General features: G+C 31.3%; 1 protein-coding gene across 1 annotated transcript in view; it reads left to right on the top strand.

Annotated features, from left to right (window-relative positions):
- Positions 1-27,015, top strand: part of LOC142331082 (dual specificity protein phosphatase 21-like) — a 52,429-nt gene that overhangs the window by 6,184 nt on the left and 19,230 nt on the right. The window contains exon 2 of the mRNA XM_075376745.1: positions 15,776-16,004. Coding sequence (XP_075232860.1) covers positions 15,776-16,004 — 229 coding nt within the window. The remainder of the gene's footprint in view (positions 1-15,775; positions 16,005-27,015) is intronic.

Raw genomic sequence — 27,015 nt, 5'->3', positions numbered from 1 at the left:
AAGTATTATTTCAGAGAATGAATGAGGATGTATGAGTGTAAATGAAGTGTTGACTTGTACAGTCTCAGGTCAACCGTCCCTTTAACCCACCGGGTTGATCTAGTAGTGAACACGTCTTCCCAGATCAGCTAATTTGGAAGTCGAGAGTTCCAGCATTCAAGTCCTAGTAAAGTCAGTTGTTTTTATACGGATTTGAATACTAGATCGAGGATACCGGTGTTCTTTGATGGTTGGCTTTCAATTAACCACACATTTCAGGAGTTGTCGAACTGAGACTGTACAAGATTACACTCATACTTATTATCCTCATTCATCCTCTGAAATAATACCTGAACGGTAATTTCCGGAGGCTAAACAGGAAAAACAAAGAAAAAGGTCGACCGTCCCTGAGATGTGTGATTAATTGAAACCCAGCTACCAAAGAACACCAATATCCTCGATCTAATAGTATTCAAATCCGTGTTAAAGTTTACTACTTTTACTAGGATTTGAACTTCAGAACTCGATTTCGAAATTAGCTGATTTCCGATAATGAGTTTACCACTAGACCAACTTAATGGTTCAGTGAAAAAAAAAGAATAAAAATAAAAAGAGAGAGAAATACTCAAGAGTAGAAATGTCTTAAATACGGTTTTTTACAAAAAATTTCAGTAAAAACATGAGGTTGTCATTTGAAATAATGAATGGCCGCTATATTGGAATTGGAAGAATATTTAAAAAGAGGTAATACAGTATTTTTAATATAAGAAAAAATTGTGGGAAGGTTTCCATTTAAAATTTCTCATTAAAGTTATAGTTTCTGAGTTCTCAATGATGGCCATCTTGAAATAATCATTATACGTACGTAGTTTATAAAATGTACCACCGTGTTGGTCTAGTGGTGAACGCGTCTTCCCAAATCAGCTGGTCTGGAAGTCGAGAGTTACAGCGTTCAAGTCCTAGTAAAGTCAGTTATTTTTATACGGACTTGAATACTAGATCGTGGATACCGGTGTTCTTTGGTGGTTGGGTTTCAATTAACCACACATCTCAGGAATGGTCGAACTGAGAATGTACAAGACTACACTTCATTTACAATCATACATATCATCCTCATTCATCCTCTGAAGTATTATCTGAACGGTAGTTACCGGAGGCTAAACAGGAAAAGAAAAGAAAGAAAGTTTATAAAATGTACTTGTGTGTGTGTGTGTGTGTGTATATATATATATATATATATATATATATATATATATACATATACATATATATTTGTGTGTGTGTTTTGTCGTGAAAATCTGTATTGACAAATTGTGATAGGGAAAAAGTTTGTAGAATGTAATTTCATTAATTAAGAATTTAAAGTGGAATATACGTATTTAATTTAGTTCAATGAATATAAAATACGACTAGTATTTAAATATATATTTTCTGCGTAAAACAAATCTGTATAATTTATTTATTTATTTTTTTTGTTTTACAATATCAATGTGACTCTTAACGGAATCTCGAAATTAATGTGACAAAAAATAAAATGCTAAATAAACAACATTTATTTACAGATTTCATTTCTTTTACTTATTATTTGGCTCATGTGTTGAATATTCAATTAGATCTCAGCTAAATCGCAATACAGATATAAGTTAGTGAGATATTTAATGATTTATTTTTTGACAAAAATTAGATAATCGCTTAAAAATCGTGTAAGCTACTTATTATATTTTCTATTTTCCGGAAAAACTGTAAATATTATCTTTAACAGAATGTTTTATTTTATTATTTTTTTACGAATATTATCGATTTAATCAGAAAAAATCTATTCCTCTTTAAATTGTTTTACGTCAATTTTTTTTTTTTTTTAGGGGTAGCCGGAAGTAATTTGGTAGGAATTTTAATTTTTTTTTCTTTTCGAAATGCCAACCATCAAAAAGAAAATACGGTATAAAATTTTTAGTTTGTGAATATTATCTAAAGTAATTCTTCATTGAGGATTTGGATATACAATTAAATTCTACTTAAACATTCTACACAAATTTAAGAACGGGAGAGAATTTTGCTTAGGGAAAGCTAATAATCAAATTTATTTGTGATAATCCAGCATCTTCTTTCTTTCTTTTTCCTGTTTAGCCTCCGGGAATTACCGTTCAGATAATACTTCAGAGGATGATATATATTAGTGTAAATGAAGTGTAGTCTTGAACAGTCTCAGTTTGACCATTCCTGAGATGTGTGGTTAATTGAAACCAAACCACCAAAGAACACCGGTATACACGATCTAGTATTCAAATCCGTGTAAAAGTAACTGACTTTACTAGGACTTGAATGCTAGAACTCTCGACTTCCAAATCAGCTGAATTGGGAAGCCGCGTTCATCATTAAACCAACCCAGTGATAGTCCACCATCTGGAAACACTGAAATTTATTCAACGTATAAATAAATAGTTCAACGAAAAATTTATCATTAATGGACTGTTTCCACTTTGGGTAAAAATTTTCCTACTTTGCTAAGAACAAATAATTTCATCCCTAAAGCACTCTATTAGATGGTTTTGTTTCTCTTTTCTAGATACTTCTGTAGATATTGGTAACGGCCCTTTCTTTCAACCTACTCCCTTTCCTTGACCTTAAAATAATTTTCCCTGACGTTTACGTTTTAATTAGAGTACCTCTAGATCCTTACTAAGGATGTAAAAATTGGTTGTTTTATTGGGTACTTCGTGTTTGTTTTCCAATCTCTTTATAAAAAACTGAACTTGAGTTTTTATTTTATATCAGGTAGTCCAAGCCGTATATTTCATCCTAATAAATGCAGTTTATGCTTAATTTGACCGAAATTGTAATTCGTATTTTTGCGGATAAAAGGGTGAAATGATATCACTCAACCACATAGGTCAGGGAAGTGTATTCCAGTTCTTTTGTATACTGTAATTCAAAATAGACGTAGTTTTAAATTAACCTAATAAAAATATGTTATCCTTGCGTTAGCTTTTGTTGGAGATATATTAATAATTTTTTTTTTTTTTTTTTTTAACATTTAGCAGATTAAAAACGATTTTAACATAACATTTTCTTCTTTTACTTCTTGGACGAAGTAAAGAAAATATTGTGATCGCGAAAAATTTCGGTTTTCAGATTTTAACGGAGATATTCATTCTGACCATCCCTGAATCCATTTTGACTAGTTTCGACGTGACATCTGAACGTACGTATGTATCTCGCATAACTCAAAAACGATTAGCCGTAGGAAGTTGAAATCTTGGATTTAGGACTGCTGTAGCATCTAATTGCGCATCTCACCTTTTTATTGCAATCGACTGGACCAATAGTGTTCAAAAAAGTCCAAAATCCAAAACAATGTGGATTTTTGACTTTTTCTTAATTGCAGTAATAAGCCTCCATTGAGAGCTTTTCAAGATGTACCATAAGTGGTTCTTATTTTCAATGGATCCAGAGTTATAGCCAAAAAAAATTGTAATTAATGAAATATTTGGATCTTTCAAGGGGAAGGGAAATCGGTTCGAATCAGACTTCATCTTCTTTTTTTTACCTTTTTTTTAATTTAAATATATTGATTTATTAATAATTATTAACCCCTGTTTGTAAAAAAAATTTTACAATGAATAATAATTCAATAACAATAAAAAAAAATATATGAAAAGATATCAGAAGTTATTAATGAAATATAATTTTATGTACTTCTCATTTTTTAAAAATGTTTATATGTAATTTAATATGCGTACAAGGAATCATGTGGTGTACACATCACATTTTTTTTCATTTTGACGTAGTTAAAAATAGAATTCCTGAACCGAATATATCATGATACAGGATTTTTTTTTATAGTAGCTGAAATTAAACTCTAGGTTAATACCAAGAGAAAATATAAATGTCATCTTACAGTTTTTTATTCGTGATGCAGAATTTCAGATTTTTTATGTCGTACGTTTGTTTTTTTTAGTTTTTATGAGGTTATTACGAAAAGTTTTTTATTTTAAAATCTGTTTTTATGTTAAAAAGTTAATGTGTTTTTTCTATATTTGATTACACGTATCGTACGAAGTTTAACCAATAAAAAATTTTATTCAACTATGTTTTTTGTTTTTTTTTTATTACTAACTAAAATAGCTTTTATTATTTTTTTAAATAATTATTTTTACTTTCCTAGGTATAGCTGTGTTGGTTCTATAATGGCCCAGTGATCGAACAAATTTTGGGTATGTAGGTTTTGCAAATTTCGATGTTTTGAACCCCTCTTCATAAAAACAAATACAAAAAAATTATATAAATTTCCGGAAATTGTATTTATTTCCGGTAATGTGTTTGCTAGTATTTTTCTTTAACAGCTCCGGATTTTTTTTTATCACGGTACCGCCAGGTACTTATACAGCTCCAGATTGGATAAACGTAAAGTTTTCGAAAAAGGTTCAAAAATATTTCTACATATGAAGGATTGATATAAAATTTTGAAAAATCTAGAAAAAGGAGGAACGATAGATTTCATGATTTTGAATTTTTTACTTTTTGTATAGTGGTCGTAGAGAATTGAATAGGATGAATGTAAATATTAAGCTATTTAAAATTCCAAAGTTTTAAATTGATGGAGTTGAAGGGTGTGTGGCATATTTTTAAACAATTTTTGCTTCATATCTCGAAAACCCGTTGACGATAAAAGTTGAAATCTGTGTTTAAAATTAATATCGGGGTTTTAAAGTTATGTAATATTTCTCAAGTTTCACGTAGATTGTTTATTTATGCATCAAATGAAAGAGCAACTTAAACAGTTTTACGTAAACGCAAGCTTTAAAGCCTACAAATTATGGTTTTAGTGCTAGCTTTTCAAATGGGATGATGCACCGTGTGTCGATGAAGTCTTTCTTTATCGTGTCGTATTCACTGACGAATCAACGTTTCATGTTAATGGAAAAGTAAACACTCATAATGTGGATATCTAAGGATCAGAGAATTCTCAAAAAATATTGTAATGTAGTCAAGACTTCCCAAAACTCAGTGTTTTTTGTGCCATTTTATGATATTTATGTTTAGATATCAATTTCGAATAATTTTTTCACGCTTTGTTAAGCTGATCATACCAACGAACGAACATTTCATTATTGAATTCAATATGTATGTATGTGTGTGAACACTTTTTGTCTCGGGTTTGATTTTGAATTCAGATACGGATTAAGCATCGTTAGAAGATTACAAAAATACACGAATGTAAGCATTCGGCCGTCGGTTTCACCTGAAAATGGTAGCTAAAATTAAAATTTTGTAATCATTATGTAATAATGGTGTAAACTATTAAGTTGGTTCAAACGCACTAATGTAAAGTTTACTAAAGTGCATAAAAGATTTAAATATCTATTTTGTAAATCATGTTTAAGATCCTAAATTGACCGAAAAATTAACTTTTTAATAATTTAAAGAAGTAAAATATACCATAAAACATGCCAAATCACGAGGTAAATAAATTATATTAACTTATCGTATGTAGAACCCGAATAGAAATTTATTAATACCATAAAAAATTCACTTGCACCACCTGCAAATTTAAAAAAAAAAAGGATTTTATATATGTGAATACTAATTTGATCGGACAACTAATATTGGACATGTGACCTAAGAGATCTTTAAAACATAAAAATTCCTACAAAAAGTAATAACATTAAATCAAACAGTAGTACTCAGATATATTATACAAACATGAAATATGTAATAACCTGAGTTAAGCAGAAATTAGAGATAATAACTTTGTTAGAAATGAATTAATAGTTTAGTGAATAATAATAATAATGTTTTATCGGGTAAGTCTTACTAGAGATTTCATTGATAACTGGATTTGTGTTGAATGTAACATTTTGAATTTTTAAGATCATGCTACATATATACAAAACATGAAACGAGTCAACGAGAAAATGAATATTTACGTAAAACTGTTAATAAATTTTTATATAAACAAACGTTTATACGTTATTTCATATTAAAATACGATAGAAATATAATAAATACTTCCTTGAAAGAAAATAAATTTTAAGTGATTTTTTTTACTTTCTTGTACGAAGTAAAGGAAGTATTGTGATCACGAAAAATTTCGGTTTCCAGATTTCAACGGAAATATCCATTTTGACCATCCCACGTTTAGGTTAGTTCTAAAAGCTAATGAGGTCACTGGTCGCTAAATTGTTTTGAGGCTCAGTAACCGTTTGTGGCACAGACATTCGGTCTTATGCTTTTGGGCGACCGAATGGGGTGGTAGCGGGAGAAATACCAAGCAAATCAATTTGACCATTCCTGAATCCATTTTGACTAGTTTCGGCGTGACGTCTGTACGTACGTATGTATCTCGCATAACTCAAAAACGATTAGCTGTAGGATGTTGAAATTTTGGATTTAGGACTGTTGTAACATCTAGTTTTGTATCTCCTCTTTTAATTGCAATCGACTGGACCAAAAGTTTCCAAAAAAAGCGCTAAATCCAAAAAAAAATGGATTTTGGACTTTTTCTTAACTGCTATAGTAAGCCCTCATTGAGAGCTTTTCAACGATATATCATAAGTGGTACTTATTTTAATTGGTTCCAGACTTATAGCCAAATACAATTTTAATTAATGAAATATTTGTATCTTAGAAGGGGAAGGCACATCGGTTCGAATCAGACTTCATCTCCTTTTTTTTTAACTTTTTTTTTTAATTTAAATATATTGATTTATTACTAATTATTAATCTCTCATAGTAAAAAATCTTTTTTTTTTGATGACTAATAATTCAATAATAAGAAAAAAAAGAAAAAATATCAGAAGATATTAATAAAATAAAATTTTATGTACTTTTCATTACAAAAAAAAATTATATGTAATTTAATAGACGTACAAGGAAGTCATGTGGTGTCCACATCAAGATTTTTTTATCTATTTTAAATTTACATTGTGTTTATTTTATTTCACTGTTCATTTTATATCCTGCTACGGGAAAATCTATCCAATTTTCTTGATTTAATGAGTTATATATGGTAATATTACTATAGAAAATAATACTTTTATTAAATCCATTAAATTTTATTCTCTAATAAATATCCAACAATTAGTGTGACAACAAACAGACTTTATTCATGCTAGTATGAATGTAAAAATGCAGTTAAATGAAATTCTTTCATTCGTTATTATTAATGTGTATCATGCAGTTTAATGAGAAGCTTATATTATTATGTAATTCTACTTATTCATTTTAGTTACTGAAGAAGTCATTAACTTTGGCAAAAGCTCTAAATTTGCACTAGCCGAAGGTTAGCAGGGTATTCATCTCAAGCATATGTAAACTTAATACTTAACCCACACGTTATTATATATTATATTATGTACTGTACAAAGTTTACATACCAAAGCAATATTCCTTTCATCAACTGGTAAATACTTAAAAATATTTTTTTGTGATCGATCCAAAATTCAGTACACAGTATTATTTATTATTTATTGTATTAAAAAAAACAACTTATTTTTCATTTTGAATGTTGTTACTTGACAAAAATAATTTATTTAAGAACTAAAATTATCGTGGAATAAACGTTAAAAAATAAATTCTGTCTCAAAAATAAACCGTTCTAAAAATTAACTTTTTCAATTATTCATTCATTATAAGTCAACTTTTTAAAAAGTCGGTGCCGAAATAAAATAACGAAAACAAACAAACGATTCTCTCAGCTTACTAAATGCTAATTTGGCGCCGAATTCGAAAAACAGAAATTTAGAGAAAAATGTAATATATTTAGTTATTAGTAGAATTCTTTTTAGTTGCAGAAATATTTTTTTTTTTTTTTTACTTCATATTATTTTCAATATTTAACTTTTATTTAAAATTTAAATAGGATAATATAAAAATTCTGCTCGTATAAAAAAAACCGTTCAGAAAAAATGTAAAGCAAGAAACCTAGGTTATGTTAAAAAATAAGAAAAGTAAAGAGAAAGCATTTACTGAGCAATACTGATAATCTGGAAAACGGGACTTTTACCGACTTTTCAAAGAAAAGTACGGTATTACTTTCAATCATATGTTGGGTGAAAATGAATTTTCTTTTCGTTTTGAATTATAATAAATGGTATGAAATTATTATTCGCTTAAATACAAACTGTTTCACGAGGAATCTGCTATACTTTACAGGCGTATTCCGTTTATCAAAAAAAAAAAAAAAATGAAAACAGTTCATATAAACACAGGTCTGGAAATGCTTCTGGAAAAGATTTCGCCTGGATCTCAGCTCCCCCCAGTGAATGAGGTCGTGCTGAAATTTTTTGGACGTGAATCTAGAAGCGAAATTAGTGGTTTTCTATGGTTTTTGACCTGAAAAATTCAATAAAATAGGTTCCACAACTGTATCTCTTTACTTTTTAAGATATCTGATTTAAAACCCAAATTACGGGTCCAAAAAAAACTTTTTAATGTTTAGCATAAAATAACTTTCTTAAGTAAGTAATAAATGCATAAATGTTTTCTATAAAACTTGTAGAGAATTTAATTCTTAAAAGGTGATGTAATCAACGTCTATGAACACTGAACACAATGTTTTCAAATTCGTTTTTATTGAAAAACAAACACAACTTAACATAACCAGCAAGCCCAACTATAGCTGCGATTGGAAAACAATTAATACGTTTCAGTGCTTTGTGTGCCACTAGGAGTGCTGCTCTATCTATATAGGAGTCATCTTTATACAGAGTGTTTCTAAAATGCTGAGCTGTCTATATTTTTTTGGATTCTACTTGTAAAACTAATCAAAAAATATCATTAGGAAAAATAACAATTTCTCCTTCGTTCTCCCATTGTCCGCCATTTTTTTTATTTTTATATAAAAATTTATATCTCAAGTTTGGATAGATGAATTGCATTAATATTTGGTAAGCTTCTTGGTAATAAAGTTTTAAAATTAGCAAAAAATCTGGACTTATATACCTTCGAAAATTACAAAATGGCGGCCATGTTTATTTTTCGATCCGTTATATTTCTTTAAACATTAGTTTTATCAAAATTTATGTCATTTGCTAAAATATTAAGCCTTTTATTTTGAATAAAATGATATTTTCTTTTTTTAAATCGGTTAAAAAATAGTCGAGTTATGGAAGAAAACTGATGTTATTTTGTGTCATAATTATTAAGTCTATTATTGTAAGAAAATTATGACAATTTGATTTTAATTTACAATTCTAGAATTAACAATAAATTTAAAAAATTAATATTTAATCGAATTGAACGTAAAGTGGAGGACATGAAAACAGATACAAAATTACAACAATTTTCAGCGTACGTTTAAGACTAACATTTATTTAAAGAGTAATAAAGACACTTTTACTGTGTGTATGTAATTTAATAGGTGTACAAGGAAGTCATGTAGTGTCCACATCAGATTTTTTTTTTTTATTAATTTATAATTATTTCAAATATAAATTTAAAAAATAAGATAAATTTTTTAAAGTTTTGCACGATTCTTAATTTACATTATTATACATTTTCCATCTTCATATAAATAAAAAAAAATAAATTAAAGTATAATAAGAAAAAAATATTTTTGTATTTGGTACTTACTTAAATAAATTCTTTTACTGAAGTGAGAGAAAGCCATTTATGTTATTTTTTAAGGTTATGAAAATCTTTAAGCTACTAAAAAAAATAATAATTACATTATCCAAATCATAAAATAATTATTCATTATAAAAAAAATCAATTAATTATTTAATGAGAAGGTTCAGTAAGTTAATGATAAGGATAAAACAAATTAACTACACTGGAATTTACCTGGAAGAGAAACTATGGAAAAACCAAAACAATTATAATCATGTGGTGTTCTGCCTGGTTGGCTGGTCACTGGCAACACGTTTCTTTTTCCTGTTTAGCCTCCGGTAATTAGCTTTCAGATAATATTTCAGAGGATGAATGAGGATTATATGTATGAGTGTAAATGAAGTGTTGTCTTGTCCAGTCTTAGTTCGACCACTCCTGAGACGTATGGTTAATTGAAACCCAACCACCAAAGAACACCGGTATCCACGATCTAGTATTCAAATCCGTGTAAAAATAACTGACTTTAGTAGGACTTGAACGCTGGAACTCTTGACTACTGAATCAGCTGATTTGGGAAGACGCGTTCACCAGTAGACCAACTCGATGGGTTTCAGTGGCACCAGTTTTATCTCCATTTGTTTCTGTTCCACGCTTTTCTTTTTGTCTCATCAAAATTTTCACTACCTTTTATGTCATTTATTAAGTTCAGCCTCTTCCTTCCTCTTCTTTTTTCACCTTCAACGGAGCCTTCAAGAACTTTACTTATTATTTCTTTTCCCCTAATTATATATCCAACCCAGTTTGCTTTCCCTCTTCTGATAATCGTCAATATTTTTCTACCTTCTTAATACTTATACATTACTTGATCTGTGCAACCATTTTATCTTCTCCATCCTCCTCCAGACCCACATCTCAAAAGCCGCGATCTTTTGTCTTTTCCCCAGTGTCCATGTTTCAATACCGTACAAAAGTAAATTTCAAACATAAAATGTTACTAATTTTTTCCTCAGGTTGAGATCCATGTTGATTTGGAGTAGGTTTTCTTTCTAAAAAAAAAAGCTTCTTTTACCATTGCAAAGGAAGGAGTAACGGGACTCGGTTGCAGGAGGGGAGCTTTATGGGCTCGAGAGTCCCATATCACTTCATCACCACCGCCCACCCGTGCAGGCACGGATGAATGGCAGCTCCGTACGGAGCTGTACCTCACGCCCTCGCTTCCCGATATTTCATTTGAAGTATTCCTGACACAAAATCCGTCACAGTGTCGAAGTCTACCGGACTGCGTAACATCGTTCCAACGAAGGTCCCTATCTCGAGATGCCCATTTACGGCTGCATAGTTGCGGCATTCCTCGTCCCACCTCGGGCACTGGAATATCACGTGCTGCGGCGTGTCCAAGTACTGACATTAGGGGCAGAAGGCCACTGAGCAATGATTTATGTTACAAATCATTACATTGATTTACGTTAGAAAACATTGCTCAGCAATTAAATCATTTATGTTCGCAATGATTTATGTTATAAGAGATTAAATTCATGCATACACTCATGCGCAGGCTAACTTAATTTGTTTTTTTTTTCAATAAACGCGTAAATCAAATAAAATTTCAAAAAATTAATTATATCGTTCCTATCATAAACCTTAAAAAAATCATTAATCTTATACATATTATTTTAAATAAATTTCATTTATTTTAGAGGAAAAACTATTTGATATTTGCTTATAGTTAGATTTTTTTTTTTTGTAATAAAAATATATAAAAAGGGTATTTTTGTTTTTTTGAAATTATGAAGAAGTATATTCTTTTATATCATTGATACTGTAAAACTGTTAGGAGAAAGATGCTTAAATTTTATTTTTTATTCTGTGTTAATTTTATAGGCCTATTGCTAGGTTATATTTAGGCTGTACAAAAATTAATTTGACCGTGATGCTTATTTGGCGGCCAAACACTTAATGTTATAATATAATAAAATATATCAAGGTCTTATTTTCGTTTTTTTTTTTTTTTTGTTTGCCTACTAAAAATTAGATATTTTATTGTTAAATTTGTAATATAATAATCTTTTGGTTTTGTTTCAATTTCTTTTTTTTAATTAAAAAATATGTTATTGTCTTTTTTTAATGAATCAATTTAATTCCTTTGCAGATTCAGTATAACCTAATGAAAATTTAAAAAAACTAACACAGTTCACAGTTCAGATCTGGGTTGTTTTTTATGCACGGCTTATTATATTTAAATAAAATTATAAATATTTTAAATTTAGTTGTGTGAGTAAGCCGTAAACAAAATTAAAAATATTTATCATTTTATTTAAATATAATTTTTTTTTCTTTACACTTAAGTGCAGGGTAACATAATTTTTTTTTTTCAATAAACGCGTAAATGAAAGAAAATTTCATGTACGCGGCAAATTTCATTTCATCACGGTCGGCATTATCTAAAATAATGTAATTTCATAACTTACTTAGAATAAATTTCGTTTGTACGGTCGGCAGACTGGTGACGCGTGGCTGAATGCACCAGGTACCAAGTCACCCCGGCGATCGAGTTTGAGATCCAGCCAAACCGATTTCCGTTTTCAGACTTTAAATATTATTAACTTATTTAATTTTACTCACTTAAGACATGAAAACTTATCAGTAGTTTAGAGCATTTTTTGTGGTGAAATTTTGCAAATTTTTTTTTGTAAATATTTTTGTTACTTTTTAATTGTTAACAAACGTTCCTAAGAAAAATATGACCTTAATTAGGCGAAATCTCGAGATACTGAGATTGACCTTGCTCTACCACCTCACCACGTGGATCTATTAAGTTAAAAATTTGTTGGTATCAATGCCTTATATATAGAAATAATCTGACCCAATTTGGTCAAAATCGGTCCAGTAGTTCTGGAGATATAAGATGATTTAGTGGCCAATTTAGTGGCCGTATGTACGCATGTACATACGAATATTAACGTCCGAAAAATTTTCCGGTTTTTTTTGGGGGGATTAAAAAACTTCAACATCCAGTTAAAACCGCATATGCCCAAATTTTGACCATTTTACAATACTTTCTTTCCCTTCTAGAGCTAGAGCTCTGCTACAGCACTGTCTAGACGGGAAAGTAAAAATGTTCTTAAAAAAATTTTATTTTTAATTTATTAAAATTAATCCGTAAACGATTTTTTAAACATATAATAACATTTCAGTGAAATTGTTTGGTTGTAAACTTTTTAAAAAGAAAAGCCTAATTTTTTCTATAAATTATTAAATAAAAAGATTAATTATTATATTTTTGGTATAATTTCCTTCATAATAATATGATTTATCAGATGATCAAAATTTATACCTTTTCTGTACATAAATTTGTATTTTCTGTACATAAATATTTATTTATTCATTTAAAGGTAACCTAAATGTTTGTTATAAATGTGTATATGTGTCTGTCTGTAAAGATATAACAGTAAGATCGATTCCTAGAATGAATTTGGCATATTTCCAGTCTTCATTTCTTATTTCATCAATACTTTTTTTTTTACATTATATTGTATCAGTTAATATTTAAAAAGTGCGTCTAGAATTTAATTATTATGAGTCCATTTTTTATTAAACAGAATTTTTTATAATTTTTCCTGAATTTATCTAGGTTTTTAAACTAATACTGTTCATTTAGCTGTTCATTTAATATATTAGAATAAACCTAAATTAAAAAAAAATCCTGCTCTTTTTTTGTGGTTCAAAGTACAGTCTAGTACTAAAAGGAAATTACTTAAGTACAATTTAAAAAAAAATTAATTTACAAAATTTTAATCAGTATATGAGTTCTGTTCAGAAAACAACAGAACTTTATTTTCTTAATCTTTATTATTAATTTTACAGATTATTGGTCCTTTTTCCCATCAAAGTCCCCATCCCTATTCACACACTTTTCCCAGCGGTCTTTCCACTTCATGAAGCAGTCCTGGATATCTTCATTTGAAATGGGATTTAAAGTCCGCGACGAATTTACTTTAATGTAATCAATAGTCTCCAAACGTCGTTCTTTCATCAATAACTTTAATTTTGGAAATAAGAAAAAACGCAAAGAGTCAGGTCTGGGGAGTAGTGAGGCTGATGGAGGACACATACCTGATTTTTGACACAAAACTGACGAATTAACAAACCTGAGTGTACGGGCGCATTGTCATGGTGAACGAACCACGAGCTGTCTCGCCACAACTCTGGTCTCTTTTTGCGAATATTTTCACGTAACCGTTGTAAAATGCCTTGATAGTACGTAAGGTTCACTGTTTCACCTTGAGGCAAGAATTCAAAGTGCACAAGTCCATTAAAATCGAAAAAACAGAAAGCATCACTTTGATATTGGATCGAGACTGACGCTTTCTTGAGACGTGGAGATCTTTTTCGGATCCATTGTAATGATTGAGCTTTTATCTCGATGTCGTAGCCGTAAACCCGGCATTCGTCTTCCATTATGATCCTTTGCATGAATGTTTCATCGTTATCGGCTTGTTCATGAAGTTGCCGACAAACGTCCACTCGATGTTCTTTTTGTTGTTCGGTCATCAAACGAGGAACAAACTTTGCTGCAACTCGATGCGTGTTCAATTTTTCAGTCAAAGTGTCATGTCATGATCCGATTGAGACGCTAACCTCTTCGACGATTTTCATGCATTAGATTGTTGATTTTCCAAACTTGGGTATCATCAGTTGAAGCCGAAGGCCTTCCTGGTTGAGGATCACATTCAATCGATTGACGAGTACTTTTAAATCGTGAAAATCATTCGCAACATTGCGTACGACCTAGAGCATCATATCCATAAGCTTGTTTCAAAAGTTGAAACGTTTCTGTGAAAGTTTTCTCCAGTTTTACGCTAAATTTTACGTTTTATCCCGAAAATCGCAGATTACAAAATCGCTACTAATATTTTAACACGTTGCAATCAAATAACAATAACACGAAAACTAAACGCGATATCAAAAATCCAAGAACATGTGGTTACAGAGGAGGTTATGCGGAACACAATGCTGCCAACCGCACGTCACTAAATATCTCTGTTGGCGCGTAATTAAAAATGTTCTGTTATTTTTTGATTAGACCTCGTTTATATATATATATATATGTTTGTGTATGTGCGCGCGCGTGCGCTTTCGTTTTCTCTCTCTCGTATCTCTTCCAAAAAACCATCACTTTTTTCTTTTCCTTTCTTACTTTAAGTCCATAGTTCTTCATTACCTCATTTTATTCTCCGTTTTAATCTACATACCTTCCTTTTTTTCTCTCAAATTATCCACAACTATAATCTTGTTTACTTTTTTGTTTAAAATTTCTTTGTGTATAACTTTACTTCGATGAATCCTTAAGTTAAACCTATCTAAGTTATATTATTAAAATAAAAATTTTTAATTTTTATTAAAACAAAAGAAAATAAAAATATTTATAAAAAATTAAGTGTAAAATTGTTAAATGATTAAAGTAAAAAAAAAAAAAAACGATTAAAGAATGAAACGTATATAAATTTTATTTAAACAGCCTACTGAAAAAAAAAACATCGTTTAAAATTTCCATAGTACACTTAAGTAGTAAAGGTTTTTTTCTTGTAGACGTAAATAAGCTGTTAAACTGGACAGCTGGACATAACCTTTACTTTTGGCTACACAGATACTAACGAATGAGTTGTTTCAAGCATTGTTACTGTGTGTTTTATTTCTTTAGGATTTACAAACGCGCATGATTTTTCGTATACTTAATTTCTTGATGTTGTAATCGTTTATTAAATTATTATTATTTTTAATTTCTTATTAACTTTTATTTCAGAATTCTTTTGATTGATGAAAGTTGTACTATACGCTCTCTTTTCAGAGATGGCTCAGCGAATAACAGTTCAGTAACTTGCCCTCCTTTACTCGGTTTACATTCTGCTTGTTTGTACTAAACGTAAGTGATTGAAGGTCATATGCTCTCAGCTTGTTTGAGACGCTCAGTAAGACAAGACGTGATTTAAATGTATCTTAAAAATTGAATGTAAATACTATGGATCTCTCAGTTATTTCTAAATTCCGTTATCAATTTGTCCAAACATTCTCATATTATTGTTTGATATAATTATTTACAAAACTTTTGATCGTTTTGTTTTATTTTAACTACAATCTGTATGAAATTTCAGTTATAGTAACGTATTATTTTAGATAGATTAGACGATGATTTATATGCAGCAAATTCTTAAAGTATGACTAATTCTTTTTTGTTTTGTGACCGTAGGTTCAGTATAACGGAAGTGGCGCCGGAGCTTTTATTATGCGGTGCGGCAGCAGTTAACGAAGATGCGTTACGTAACTGGAATGTTGGCTGCGTTATTAGCGCCGCAGCGGAACTTCCAGCTCCACCGTTACCGCCCTCTCTCGTCACTGTACTAAGAATACCTCTGCTGGATAATCTGAACGAAGATATATTATCCCATTTACACATCGTTGCCGACACAATTAATGAGGTATCTTAATTATGTATGTATATGTTTGTATTAGTAATGTCATAATCACTTGTACATCCCTTTCAAATAGTCCCAACAGTTTTGAAAAACATATTAATTTGTTAAATTATTTGTATATATATATATATATATATATATATAATATTATGTAAAGTAACTAAATAGTATTCTTTAAAATTATAACTTTAATATTATAAATCTCATTACGTTTTTACCAGTAACTTATTCGTAAAATGATGAATGTATATTTCAATTTGCCTATCACGGTTAGCCAAAAGATTAGCCTTTTATGAGAAATCACCTAAAACTGACAAAAGAATATTTGAATAAATAAGATACAAAATAAATAGAAAAAAGGTAAAGAACAGTTTACGCATCGAAATCCAAAATTAGACTCGCATTTCTATCGTTAAATAATCATCATCAGTGTACAAGAATTAATGAAAGTGAAAATATATACAAAATTAAAACATAAATATCTATACATATAAAAATGTTAAGTTCGTTTGTGTACGCTTCAAAAACTCAAAATGTTCTGCACCGATGCAGCTCAAATTTTAGCACGATATATAACCCGCATCAAAGATTGTTTTCATCTATTTTTAATAAAACTATCTATCTATTTTTAACTTGTACATTTTTAATTTAAGGAAAACCAATCAGATCAATGCAAGATGGCCGCTGTCAAACACAACGACCAATCACAAAGAGCCCGTATGGCCGTTGCCAATGTAAACAAAATCACAGCTGTTTAAGTAACAAATTTCTTTGAATTATATTTAACAGCTAAAACATCTGTATTTTATTAAAAAAAAAAAAAAACACCAAAACAAAAAGAAAAGCCACCAAGTAGGACGACTTACAGTAAATAAATTAAAACACCCAACTTTCTTATAGCCCAGATAGACTTAAGACTATGCAAACAAAAAAAGTCTAAATAGCCAAATACACAGAAAATAATATCCCTACATAATGGCCAAAAAATCTTTTGTTAGGTTAAATATTCAATTTTGTCTGAATTTACAGAAGGCATTTACAACGAAGCATTGATAAATATTGAACACAAGTGCTTAGCTAATGCAAATAAAGTTCTTAGTCAATTGGAAATGCCAGCACCCACCCGAGCTGCGATTGCTTCATTTGATGTGGATTTACGCCGTGAACAGAGTTACAACATTGGTGGTCTTCAGTCATATCTCCAATCAAACATTCCCAAATTAACGCGTGAACAGAAAGGCATTTATGATCGCATAATGCAAATGATAAACGACGGAGTTGGGGGGGACCTTCTTCTTGGATTCGCCAGGAGGAACTGGGAAAACATTCCTCATTAGATTGATTCTAGCAACGGTTTGATCAAAAGATGACATAGCCTTAGCTCTTACTTCGTCTGGAATAGCTGCGACATTGTTACCAGGTGGAAGGACTGCGCATTTAGCTCTGAAGTTGCCATTAAACATGCAAATCATCGAGACTCCCACGTGCAATATTTCCAAAGCATTCTGAATGGGAAAAGTATTACAAAAATGTAAACTCATTGTTTGGGATGAATGCACGATGGCACATAAAAAATCGCTTAAAGCTCTTGATCGATCGTTACGAGATTTGCGTGGAAACGTTCAACCATTCGGGAATGCTTTGATATTGCTCGCAGGAGATTTTAGGCAAACATTGCCTGTAATTTCTCGATTGATACCAGCAGACGAAACAAATGTTTGCCTGAAATATTCAACACTGTGGCGACACGTACGTACATTGCAGTTGACTACGAATATGCATGTCCAGTTGCAGAATGATCCATCAGCTGAGGTATTCTTACGACAGTTACCGGACATTGGAAACGGACAGCTGCCAGTCGATGAGACGTCTAGACGAATATCATTTCCTGATAATTTTTGTAATTTAGTAGCATCGAAAGAAGAACTGATCGAAAAAGTATTTCCTGATATTCAAATTAATCATAGAAATCACGATCGGCTCAGTGAACGAGCTATCCTTGCCGCAAAGAATAAAGATGTCTATCAACTTAATAATGTTATTCAATCCAGCATTCAAAGTGAGGAAATTACATATAAGTCGATAGACACCGTTGTGGAAGCAGATGAAGTAGTTAATTATCCAACGAAATTTTTAAACTCACTTGATCTGCCAGGGATGCCACCACACATATTAAAATTGAAAATAGGTCTGCCAATTATCCTGTTGCGGAATATTAATCAGCCAAAACTCTGCAACGGCACGCGACTTGCAGTTAAGAAATTGATGAATAACGTAGTGGAAGCAACGATTTTAACGGGGCCTTTCAAAGGTGAAGATGTCCTCATTCCTCTAATACCCATGATCCCGACCGATACACCAATTCAATTTAAAAGACTGCAATTCCCAATTCTATTGGCATTTGCAATCACAATCAATAAAGCTCAATCTGAATCTTTAGAATTGTGTGGTTTAGATTTAGAAGCGGATTGCTTCTCACATGGACAACTGTATTTGCGTGTTCCCGAGTCGGCAAACCAGATAACCTTTATATCTACGCAGACAGTGGAAAAACAAAAAATATTGTATATCCACAAATATTGCAAAATTAAACTTCTATGAAACGTATGCTTTGTTTTGTTTCTCATTTCTCATCCATGCAACCACAATGTGCCACAGCGAAGCGTGGCGGGTACAGCTAGTATTAATAATAAGAGTATTATAGTAACTTTATCTACTCTTTAAACACAAATCAAGAAATCAAACCAAGAAATCGACCACTCTTAAATATAGTTCAATAATTCGTATATTTTTGAACGTAGATAAATAAAAATAAGGCAGTGACATGTTCGTGATTTAGATATGTAGGGATAATTACCGTTTTAAATACTCCGAAAGGAAGAATAAATAAATTAAACCCACCGAGTTGGTGTAGTGGTAAACTCGTCGTTGTAAATCACTTGATTTCGAAGTCGAAGTTCTCAGGTTCAAATCCTAATAAAGGTAATCACTTTTATTCGGATTTGAATTCTAAATCGTGAATACCGGTGTTCTTTGGTGGTTGAGTTTCAATTAACCGCAGTCTCAGGAGTAGTCGACCTGAGTTTGTTTAAGACTACAAATTTACCGGTAGAGTTATATTACACTGATAAGTCGAAATGAATAATTGTTGATGCGACTTTAAATAAAAGTATTAACACAAAAAAACAAATTAAGTTAATAGAAATAATAAATAGACAACATTAAATAACTAAAACAAAAAACAATACAGTACTTATGATACGCTACAAAAAACGTTTCGTATAACAAATAAAAAATATTTAAAAACAGTAGTTGAAAGAATATTGAAATCTAGTTTTGCGAAGTCAAAATCAAAAGTAAAGATTAACTTATATATTAATTTGTGTAAGGTTAGTTTATATATTTTTTGTACTGCTTACTAGGAGCTCCACACAATGACCTTTTTATTTTTTTCCTGTTTAGCCTTCGGGAATCACCGTTAGGTGTTACTTAAGGATGAATAGGTGAATAGAATGAATTAGGTGTTAAAATTTAGGTCTTCATCTTCGTTGCGTCTCCCTGCACACTGGGGAACGGGTCAAACTTCTCATAGATTTGAAAGCCTGTTCTGCCATTTTCCCAAAAACGGATTAAGATAAACAAAAGGTAACCGCAGATTCTTACTCAGGATCAAAAAACACTTGAAATCGAGACCCCACACGGTAAATTCAGGGACGTCTGAGGCAGAGTTAGGTAATTTGTACGAGTCCAAAATTGTGGCCGAAAATTATATTTGGGTGGCTTTTTTGGGGCAAGGGTTCAAACAGGTATGACTTGAAACGTCTAGAAACAAAAGGATTTGGCCGGAAAAGGATTTATGGGGTTTTTTGGGTTGGGGTTCAGGAGATAAAGGAGGCCCGGATCGGTAGAGATCCGGGAGGATTTGGGTCTAGAAGGAACGGGTAGCCAGAAAAATGTAAAAAAAGGAATCCCCTTATAATTGAGACGGCTAGGACTTCGCCTCGAATGCGAAAAATATTCGAAGTCGTTGTTTACTACAATTAAATGACGTCACACACTTGTACTGTCTTATCTTTCAACTTAGAATAATTTTAACTAATTACTAGGTTAAATACGACCAATTTGTAAAATTCCTAGGCTTAAGCAACTTACTGAAAAGATTTTTGAAAGTGTATGTTTGGAGTGTCGCTTTATATGGAAGTGAAACTTGGACAATCGGAGTATCTGAGAAGAAAAGATTAGAAGCTTTTGAAATGCGGTGCTATAGGAGAATGTTAAAAATCAGATGGGTGGATAAAGTGACAAATGAAGAGATATTGCGGCAAATAGATGAGGAAAGAAGCATTTGGAAAAATATAGTTAAAAGAAGAGACAGACTTATAGGCCACATACTAAGGCATTCTGGAATAGTCGCTTTAATATTGGAAGGACAGGTAGAAGGAAAAAATTGTGTAGGCAGGCCACGTTTGGAATATGTAAAACAAATTGTTAGGGATGTACGATGTAGAGGGTATACTGAAATGAAACGACTAGCACTAGATAGGGAATCTTGGAGAGCTGCATCAATCCAGTCAAATGACTGAAGACAAAAAAAAAAAAATCTAAGCAAAATCCAATTTTAACATTTTCACCTTTTCCCATTTCGTCTGTTTTTATGTTTTGTGTTATTATAACAGTTAAAATTGAACGCGTTTTTCTATTTTATGAATTTTTTTAGCGAGATTCGTTGGTATCGGGTGAAATTGTTACCCAATCATCAAAGGATACCGGTGTTCTTTGGTGGTTGGGTTTCAATTAACCACACATCTCAGGAATGATCGAACTGAGACTGTACAAGACTACCCTTCATTTACACTCATACATATCATCCTTATTCATCCTCTGAAGTATTATCTGAACGATAGTTACCGGAGGCTAAACAGGAAAAAAAAATAAAAAGGTAAAATTGTTACAGGTGTATTTACAGATATTTTTTTTAAATTTCATCTGTTATTTAAAAGTTACCACCAATGTCAAATCATTACATCTGGTCTCTACTCCTGATGCGACCTACATCTAACCTCATACATAATTTCCAATCTATCTCTCTGTGACTTTCTTTTTCCTGTTTAGCCTCCGGTAACTACCGTTTAGATAATTCTTCAGAGGACGAATGAGGATGATATGTATGAGTGTAAATGAAGTGTAGTCTTGTACATTCTCAGTTCGACCATTCCTGAGATGTGTGGTTAATTGAAACCCAACACCAAAGAACACCGGTATCCACGATCTAGTATTGTAATCCGTATAAAAGTAACTGTCTTTAGTAGGATTTGAACGTTGGAACTCTCGACTTGGAAATCAGCTGATTTGTGAAGACGCGTTCACCACTAGACCAACCCGGTGGGTTCTTCACAATGACCTGTCCTCAGATTAGATTGAATAAGATAAAATTTATCACAAGAAATAACTGGAAACACGAACATTCAAGTGACAAGTTTGTTCTTAGCCGATTTCTTTGGACTTTGGATTTTGCAATTAAATCCATTTTTGTACTCGTTGAATTTGTCCCTATGTATCCTAAATGCAATTATTTTATTAAATTACAGATTAATTTATATGAACCTACTCCCGATAGCTTTTCCAAATATAAAGACAACTTCCTTAAAGCAATCAAAAATTATGTTTTTTTAAAAGATTTATTTTTAGCCTTTTTTCTGTAAAGAAGCCAATATTAAGTTTACTCATCTTTATTTAATGTTTATTTGAAATTATTTAAAATTAAGATTGTTTTGCTATCTATAAGAACACTTATTTTGATAATTTTTTTATCTATTCTTTCATTATTTTCTGTAATAAGATCAATTTAATAATACATATTTAATAAAATGATTAATTTTTTTTGCGATAAGATATCAGAATAAGAAGCAACCGGTTTCCCTAAAAACTATCAAATTTAAGATGGTTCATCTTATATCATATAAGATGAAAACAGTCATTGAGTCAGAAATCTATCCAGAAATCTATACCTATACAGGTAATCTATCTATAAATATCAACAAAAATATCTTTTTAGAATTATTTAAAATTAAAAAAAAAGTTTAATGTAAATTTTTTATTAATTTTATGAATTTTTCAATGTCAAGAGAAGAAGAAAAAAATATTAATGCATCTCAACAAAATCTTGAGCATTTCTGAATTTCATCCTTACGCTACTCATGAAAAGATTAGTCAGAAAACCAGGACTTATCCATTTATGTATATATATATAAAACCGTTATTGAAGTGAAGAACTCTTTATATAACCGGGTGATTCAAAAAAGATTTTACAACTTTAAAAGCATATAAAAATTTATTGAGATAACTTATAGATTCGGTTGAGGTTTTATTTCATAAAGAAACATATCAAGTTTGTCACCCAAAATTCACTGTGGTTCGATATGACTTCCATTTGTAATATGTCATACTTGTACATCCCACCTGAAGTCGATTTCATTCCATACGTAGCCAGCAAGTCGGGCGTTACCTTTATAGCTGCGGCGTTAATTTGAAGTCTTAGTTCAACAGTATTAGCAGGCAAAGGTGATACATAAGCCCTTTTTTAATGAAATCCCACAAAAAAATATGTAGTGGAGTAAATCTGGGGAGCGAGGTGGCCGTGTAATTAGTCCTTCACGATCAGTCCACCGACCTGGGAATCGAGTATAAAGAAAATCTCGAACATCTAGGTGGTAGTGAGGTGGTGCCCCATCTTGCTGAGAGTAATGGCCTCCATCTTGGTCAAACTGAAAAATTAGAAAATTTTGATGTATGTCCAGATAAATGATACCATTTACGGTTTCGTCCTGGAAGAAGAACAGGCCGTACGGTCTTTGTTTGCTTAGAACACAAAAAAAAACATTAACCTTAGGCTATCCCGAATGCTGTAAAGTATCATCAGGGTTTTCGCTTCCCTATATTCCTTATTTATTTGGATGTTCACCTTGCCACTGATGTGAAAACTTGACTAAATGAAAATTACATTCTCTAAAAATGTATCGTTGTTTGCAATTCTATCTATCATTTCGATACCTAACTGCAGCCGAGTAACTTTATCGTCAGCTGTAATGTACTGAACTACGGTCAGTTTGTACGGCTTTAAATACAATCGTTTATGTAATACGCGCCAAACAGTCGTTTGGGAATGGCAATCTCATGTAACACGTCCAGTTGATTTATTCGGGCTAAGCTTTCTCTTGGAAGTTTTCTCTGAGTTGCTCTACAACAGTTTCAGGGACACGTGGGCGGCGTTCTAGTGATTTAATATGTTTCACAGAACAACCTGTCTCAACGAAGGTTTGGCGCTAAGAGTAGATTATATGCCTACCATGAGGCTTCCTACCCTACTCTCTACAAAAATTACGTTGAACTGAAAATCGTGAAACCAATATACACAGTGAGTACGTATCGCACCAGTATATTTGTCCATTTTTAACAACACTGGTGGCCAAATTCGGTACTAATGAACTAAGTAAGTCAAAACTTGATATGTTTTGCTATTAAGTGTGATTTCAACTTAATCTTTAAGTTTTCTAAATAAATTTTTATATGCTTTTAAATTTGCGAATCACCTGGTATAATAAAATATTGCTCAGTATAATATGAATCACTAAACTAGACGTTCACACAATTCTTTAAAATCTTTCTTATTTCGTTATTGGAAATTCTGAAATATATTTTTGTTACATCAAAAGAAGCAAAAAGTTTACCAATATGTGAAATTTCTTTGGCGCATTAATTTATTAACTCGTCTGTGTACTATTCTATGATATCTAGTGTTTTCCTTTAAACTTCCAGAGTTCCTAAGGACGCTATTTCAGCAGTTTTAAATCAATATTTTTGCTATTTTTATGAAATTGTTATAAGGGCAATGATTTTTTTTCTTCTTGGTTTTAGAGTATTATTCTATTTCAGAAGGTTTACGTAATAATTGCCATTAAAATTTAAATTTTGAACTGAATTCATTTAAATCGGTGTTTGTAGTACAGTATTTACTTAAAACCATTAAATGAGTAAATCGATAAGCCATTCAGTGCCAGTTAATTTGGCTAGCAATAAATAAACTAACTTACTTATATACAGAAACGGAAAACTTTTCCACTAATTGTTGCAGTCTTTTGATTGTCCCAAAATAGTTTTATACTTTGTCATCCTAGTAAAACGTAAATAACAAAGTTGTCAAATATAATGTCATGAACTTTTTCATTTTGTCCCTTTTTAATCGAGAGTAATATTATATATTATATAAGATTTAACTTTTATAAAGTTATAAAATTATTCAAAAACATTAAGCATATTGAATAAGTTATTAATAGCATCTATAAATCAGTAAAACTTTCTCAGTAGATTATTTTGTTACTTTATCAGAACTGCAATAGGTATAGACACGAATAGCCTATAAATATCATTTTATAAATAAATAAATAAAATAATATTTTATCGTGGTAAATATGTGGCATGTTACCTATTATAAGATGTGATTGTTTATCGCGTGCACAGGTTATTTAAAAACGGTTAAAAGCTTAACTGGTATCACTACAATTGAATCAGTAAAGAAATCGAAAAATTGTTTTTTCATCATAAACTGACATTGAAAAGTATGTTTTCATCAATGTATTTATCCCATCGTGTAATTCTTTTTTATTATACTGTGTATTTTTACTTTATCCATTTGCGTTACAGCGTATCAAGTATTCTAAATCTTTTTTTTAAAACTCTTACGAGGTTCACCAAAATGTTTTACAGATTTTTCGAATAAAAGTACGATATTACTTTTAGTCGCATGATAGGAATGGGGGGGTAAAAATGAATTACGTTTTGAGATATGAGGAGTACGAAAATACCATTCACTTAAATTGGGGTTTCCGTATATGCCTAGTTTTTTGACTCGTAAATCTCCAAAAATACTAGATCAATTTTATTGAAATTTAGATATGCTGTAGTAGTTTATCTGAAGTTATGCACGTGAAAATTTGATGGAGATTAGGCCAGTTTTTTTTGAGTTATACTCAATTTAAATCGAAAAAATTTGAGCGTGGCAATTTAAAAGCGTATAGTTTTTTATGATGCTGCAAGTTGGAAAGTTGACGTTTCTTTATCTGCGGTATTTATTGTTAGCAATATTGTTCGGCGTATTCAGATAGCCTTACTTAATTTGAGAGTTGTTAGACTGATGTGACACAAGGCTTAACCCACCAGGTACCGAGTCAACAGGGTGATCAAATTCGAAACCCAGCCACACCGAGTTACTTTTTTGTTACCGCCAGCACATTCGACTCCCTTCGGAAAGGAGGTGCGTATTGTATCCTCCAAACATTAGGGCCCTCGAAAAGCACATTCCTACTTGGTCGGAAGGCTCTCGCACCGAAAGGATTTCAGGGGACAGTCTAAAGTGGAATCACGCTGGAAGAACGCAGCTCACATGCGGTTAGTCTCCCATGGTCATCCCCGGTCAAACAATTTCTCCTCTCTAAAGGATTGGAACGCAGAGCAAATAATTCCGTTCATAAATTAAACAAAATAAATATAACCGCCACTAAGTAAATAATTATCCGCCAGATAAAAGAAAGATACAACAGCAAGGGACTTTTGTCCAGGTTCCGCGATTAGTAGGGAGGTAAAAATTCTCCCGTTATCCTTGGTTTCCGTTCCGTTCCGTTTGAAAGTCAGGGTGACTGGGTATGTGTTGAGTGGAACGAAGGAAACAAAATGAAATAACGAAAAGTCGGTTCTTGTGTAGAACTGCGCATTTTTTTTTCTCATTAAAATTGGTTCAAACCTCTTTTCCTTTATCTCCATTCATATTTTATACTGATTTTTTATTTTGTCTAATAAACATATTTTTTAATTTAAATTAAAAATAAATATTACGATTTTAACTTAATAAAAAAAAGACCCGATTTTGATTTATAAAATCATATATTCTAAATACTCTTACAAAAAATAGTTATTTATTCTGGATTAATTATGAATCAAGGAAAATATTATAAAAGAATTTATAGAAAACTATTAGCATTTGAAAGCATAGTGGCCATTTTGTGTACTTCAGAACAGACGGCAAACTGACGTTCGTTCAATAAAGTGTCTTTTTTTTTTACAGTATAAATTTTTGAGCCATAATCACATTTATCATGTAAATTATCGCCAATCTGCCTATGTTTAGGCATACCAAAGAGAGCTTCTTTATAGTAGTCTTAATAAATTTCAGTAACAAATTACAGAACAATTGTTATATATACGATCTATTTATTTATTTAGCGTGTGGCACCAAAGCACAACACCTGTTACAATCAAAAATTACAAACAAACATTTAACAAATTAATATAAGCTATTGATTCTGGAGTCGCCATCAGGAAATCTTCAGTCCCTTCATAAGCTGTCCTAGGGTAAATTTCTGTGATGTATTTAACAGTTTGATTTTTACCACACTCACAAAGGGGTATCGGTGTTTTACCCCTATCTATACAGGAAATAGGCGCACCTACCGTGCTGAGTTCGTATTCTGTTTAGCGTTGACCGTGTCTTACGTGGCAATTCAAAACCCGGCGGCTTTTGAGTAACACATGGGATTTGGTTATTCTGATTTGTGGTCCATTCTTGACGCCAGGCGTCAGTTAGGTTAAATCCTTCCGCTATGGCAGCAATTACTGTTTTGATAGGTGTCTTTCTAGATCGAAGGCGACCACGATTAGCATCCTCAATGTCCTCATGTATTGGTAGGTTTCGATTGTCCATAATCTTCTTGTACTCTCTTACAAGAGCGTTCATAAAGCGAAGGTTTGGGGGTGGTATGTGGCTCAATACTGGGAGCCATATACGATCTACAATATAATTAAACTGTTATGTTAATGATTTACTTATGATGTAAGTCACATGCCTAAGACTTACATTATTAATAATGTAATAAGTGTATTGTATTTACTAGAAAAAGCAGATACATATTGTATAAAATAGTCTCATTGTGATGAAAATATTTACAAAATAATCAGTACTAAT

Source organism: Lycorma delicatula, chromosome 10 (genome assembly GCF_047948215.1).
Source record: "Lycorma delicatula isolate Av1 chromosome 10, ASM4794821v1, whole genome shotgun sequence".
NCBI lineage: Eukaryota > Metazoa > Arthropoda > Insecta > Hemiptera > Fulgoridae > Lycorma > Lycorma delicatula.
Note: the sequence above shows the minus strand (reverse complement) of the source record. Positions and strands in the feature narration are given on the sequence as shown.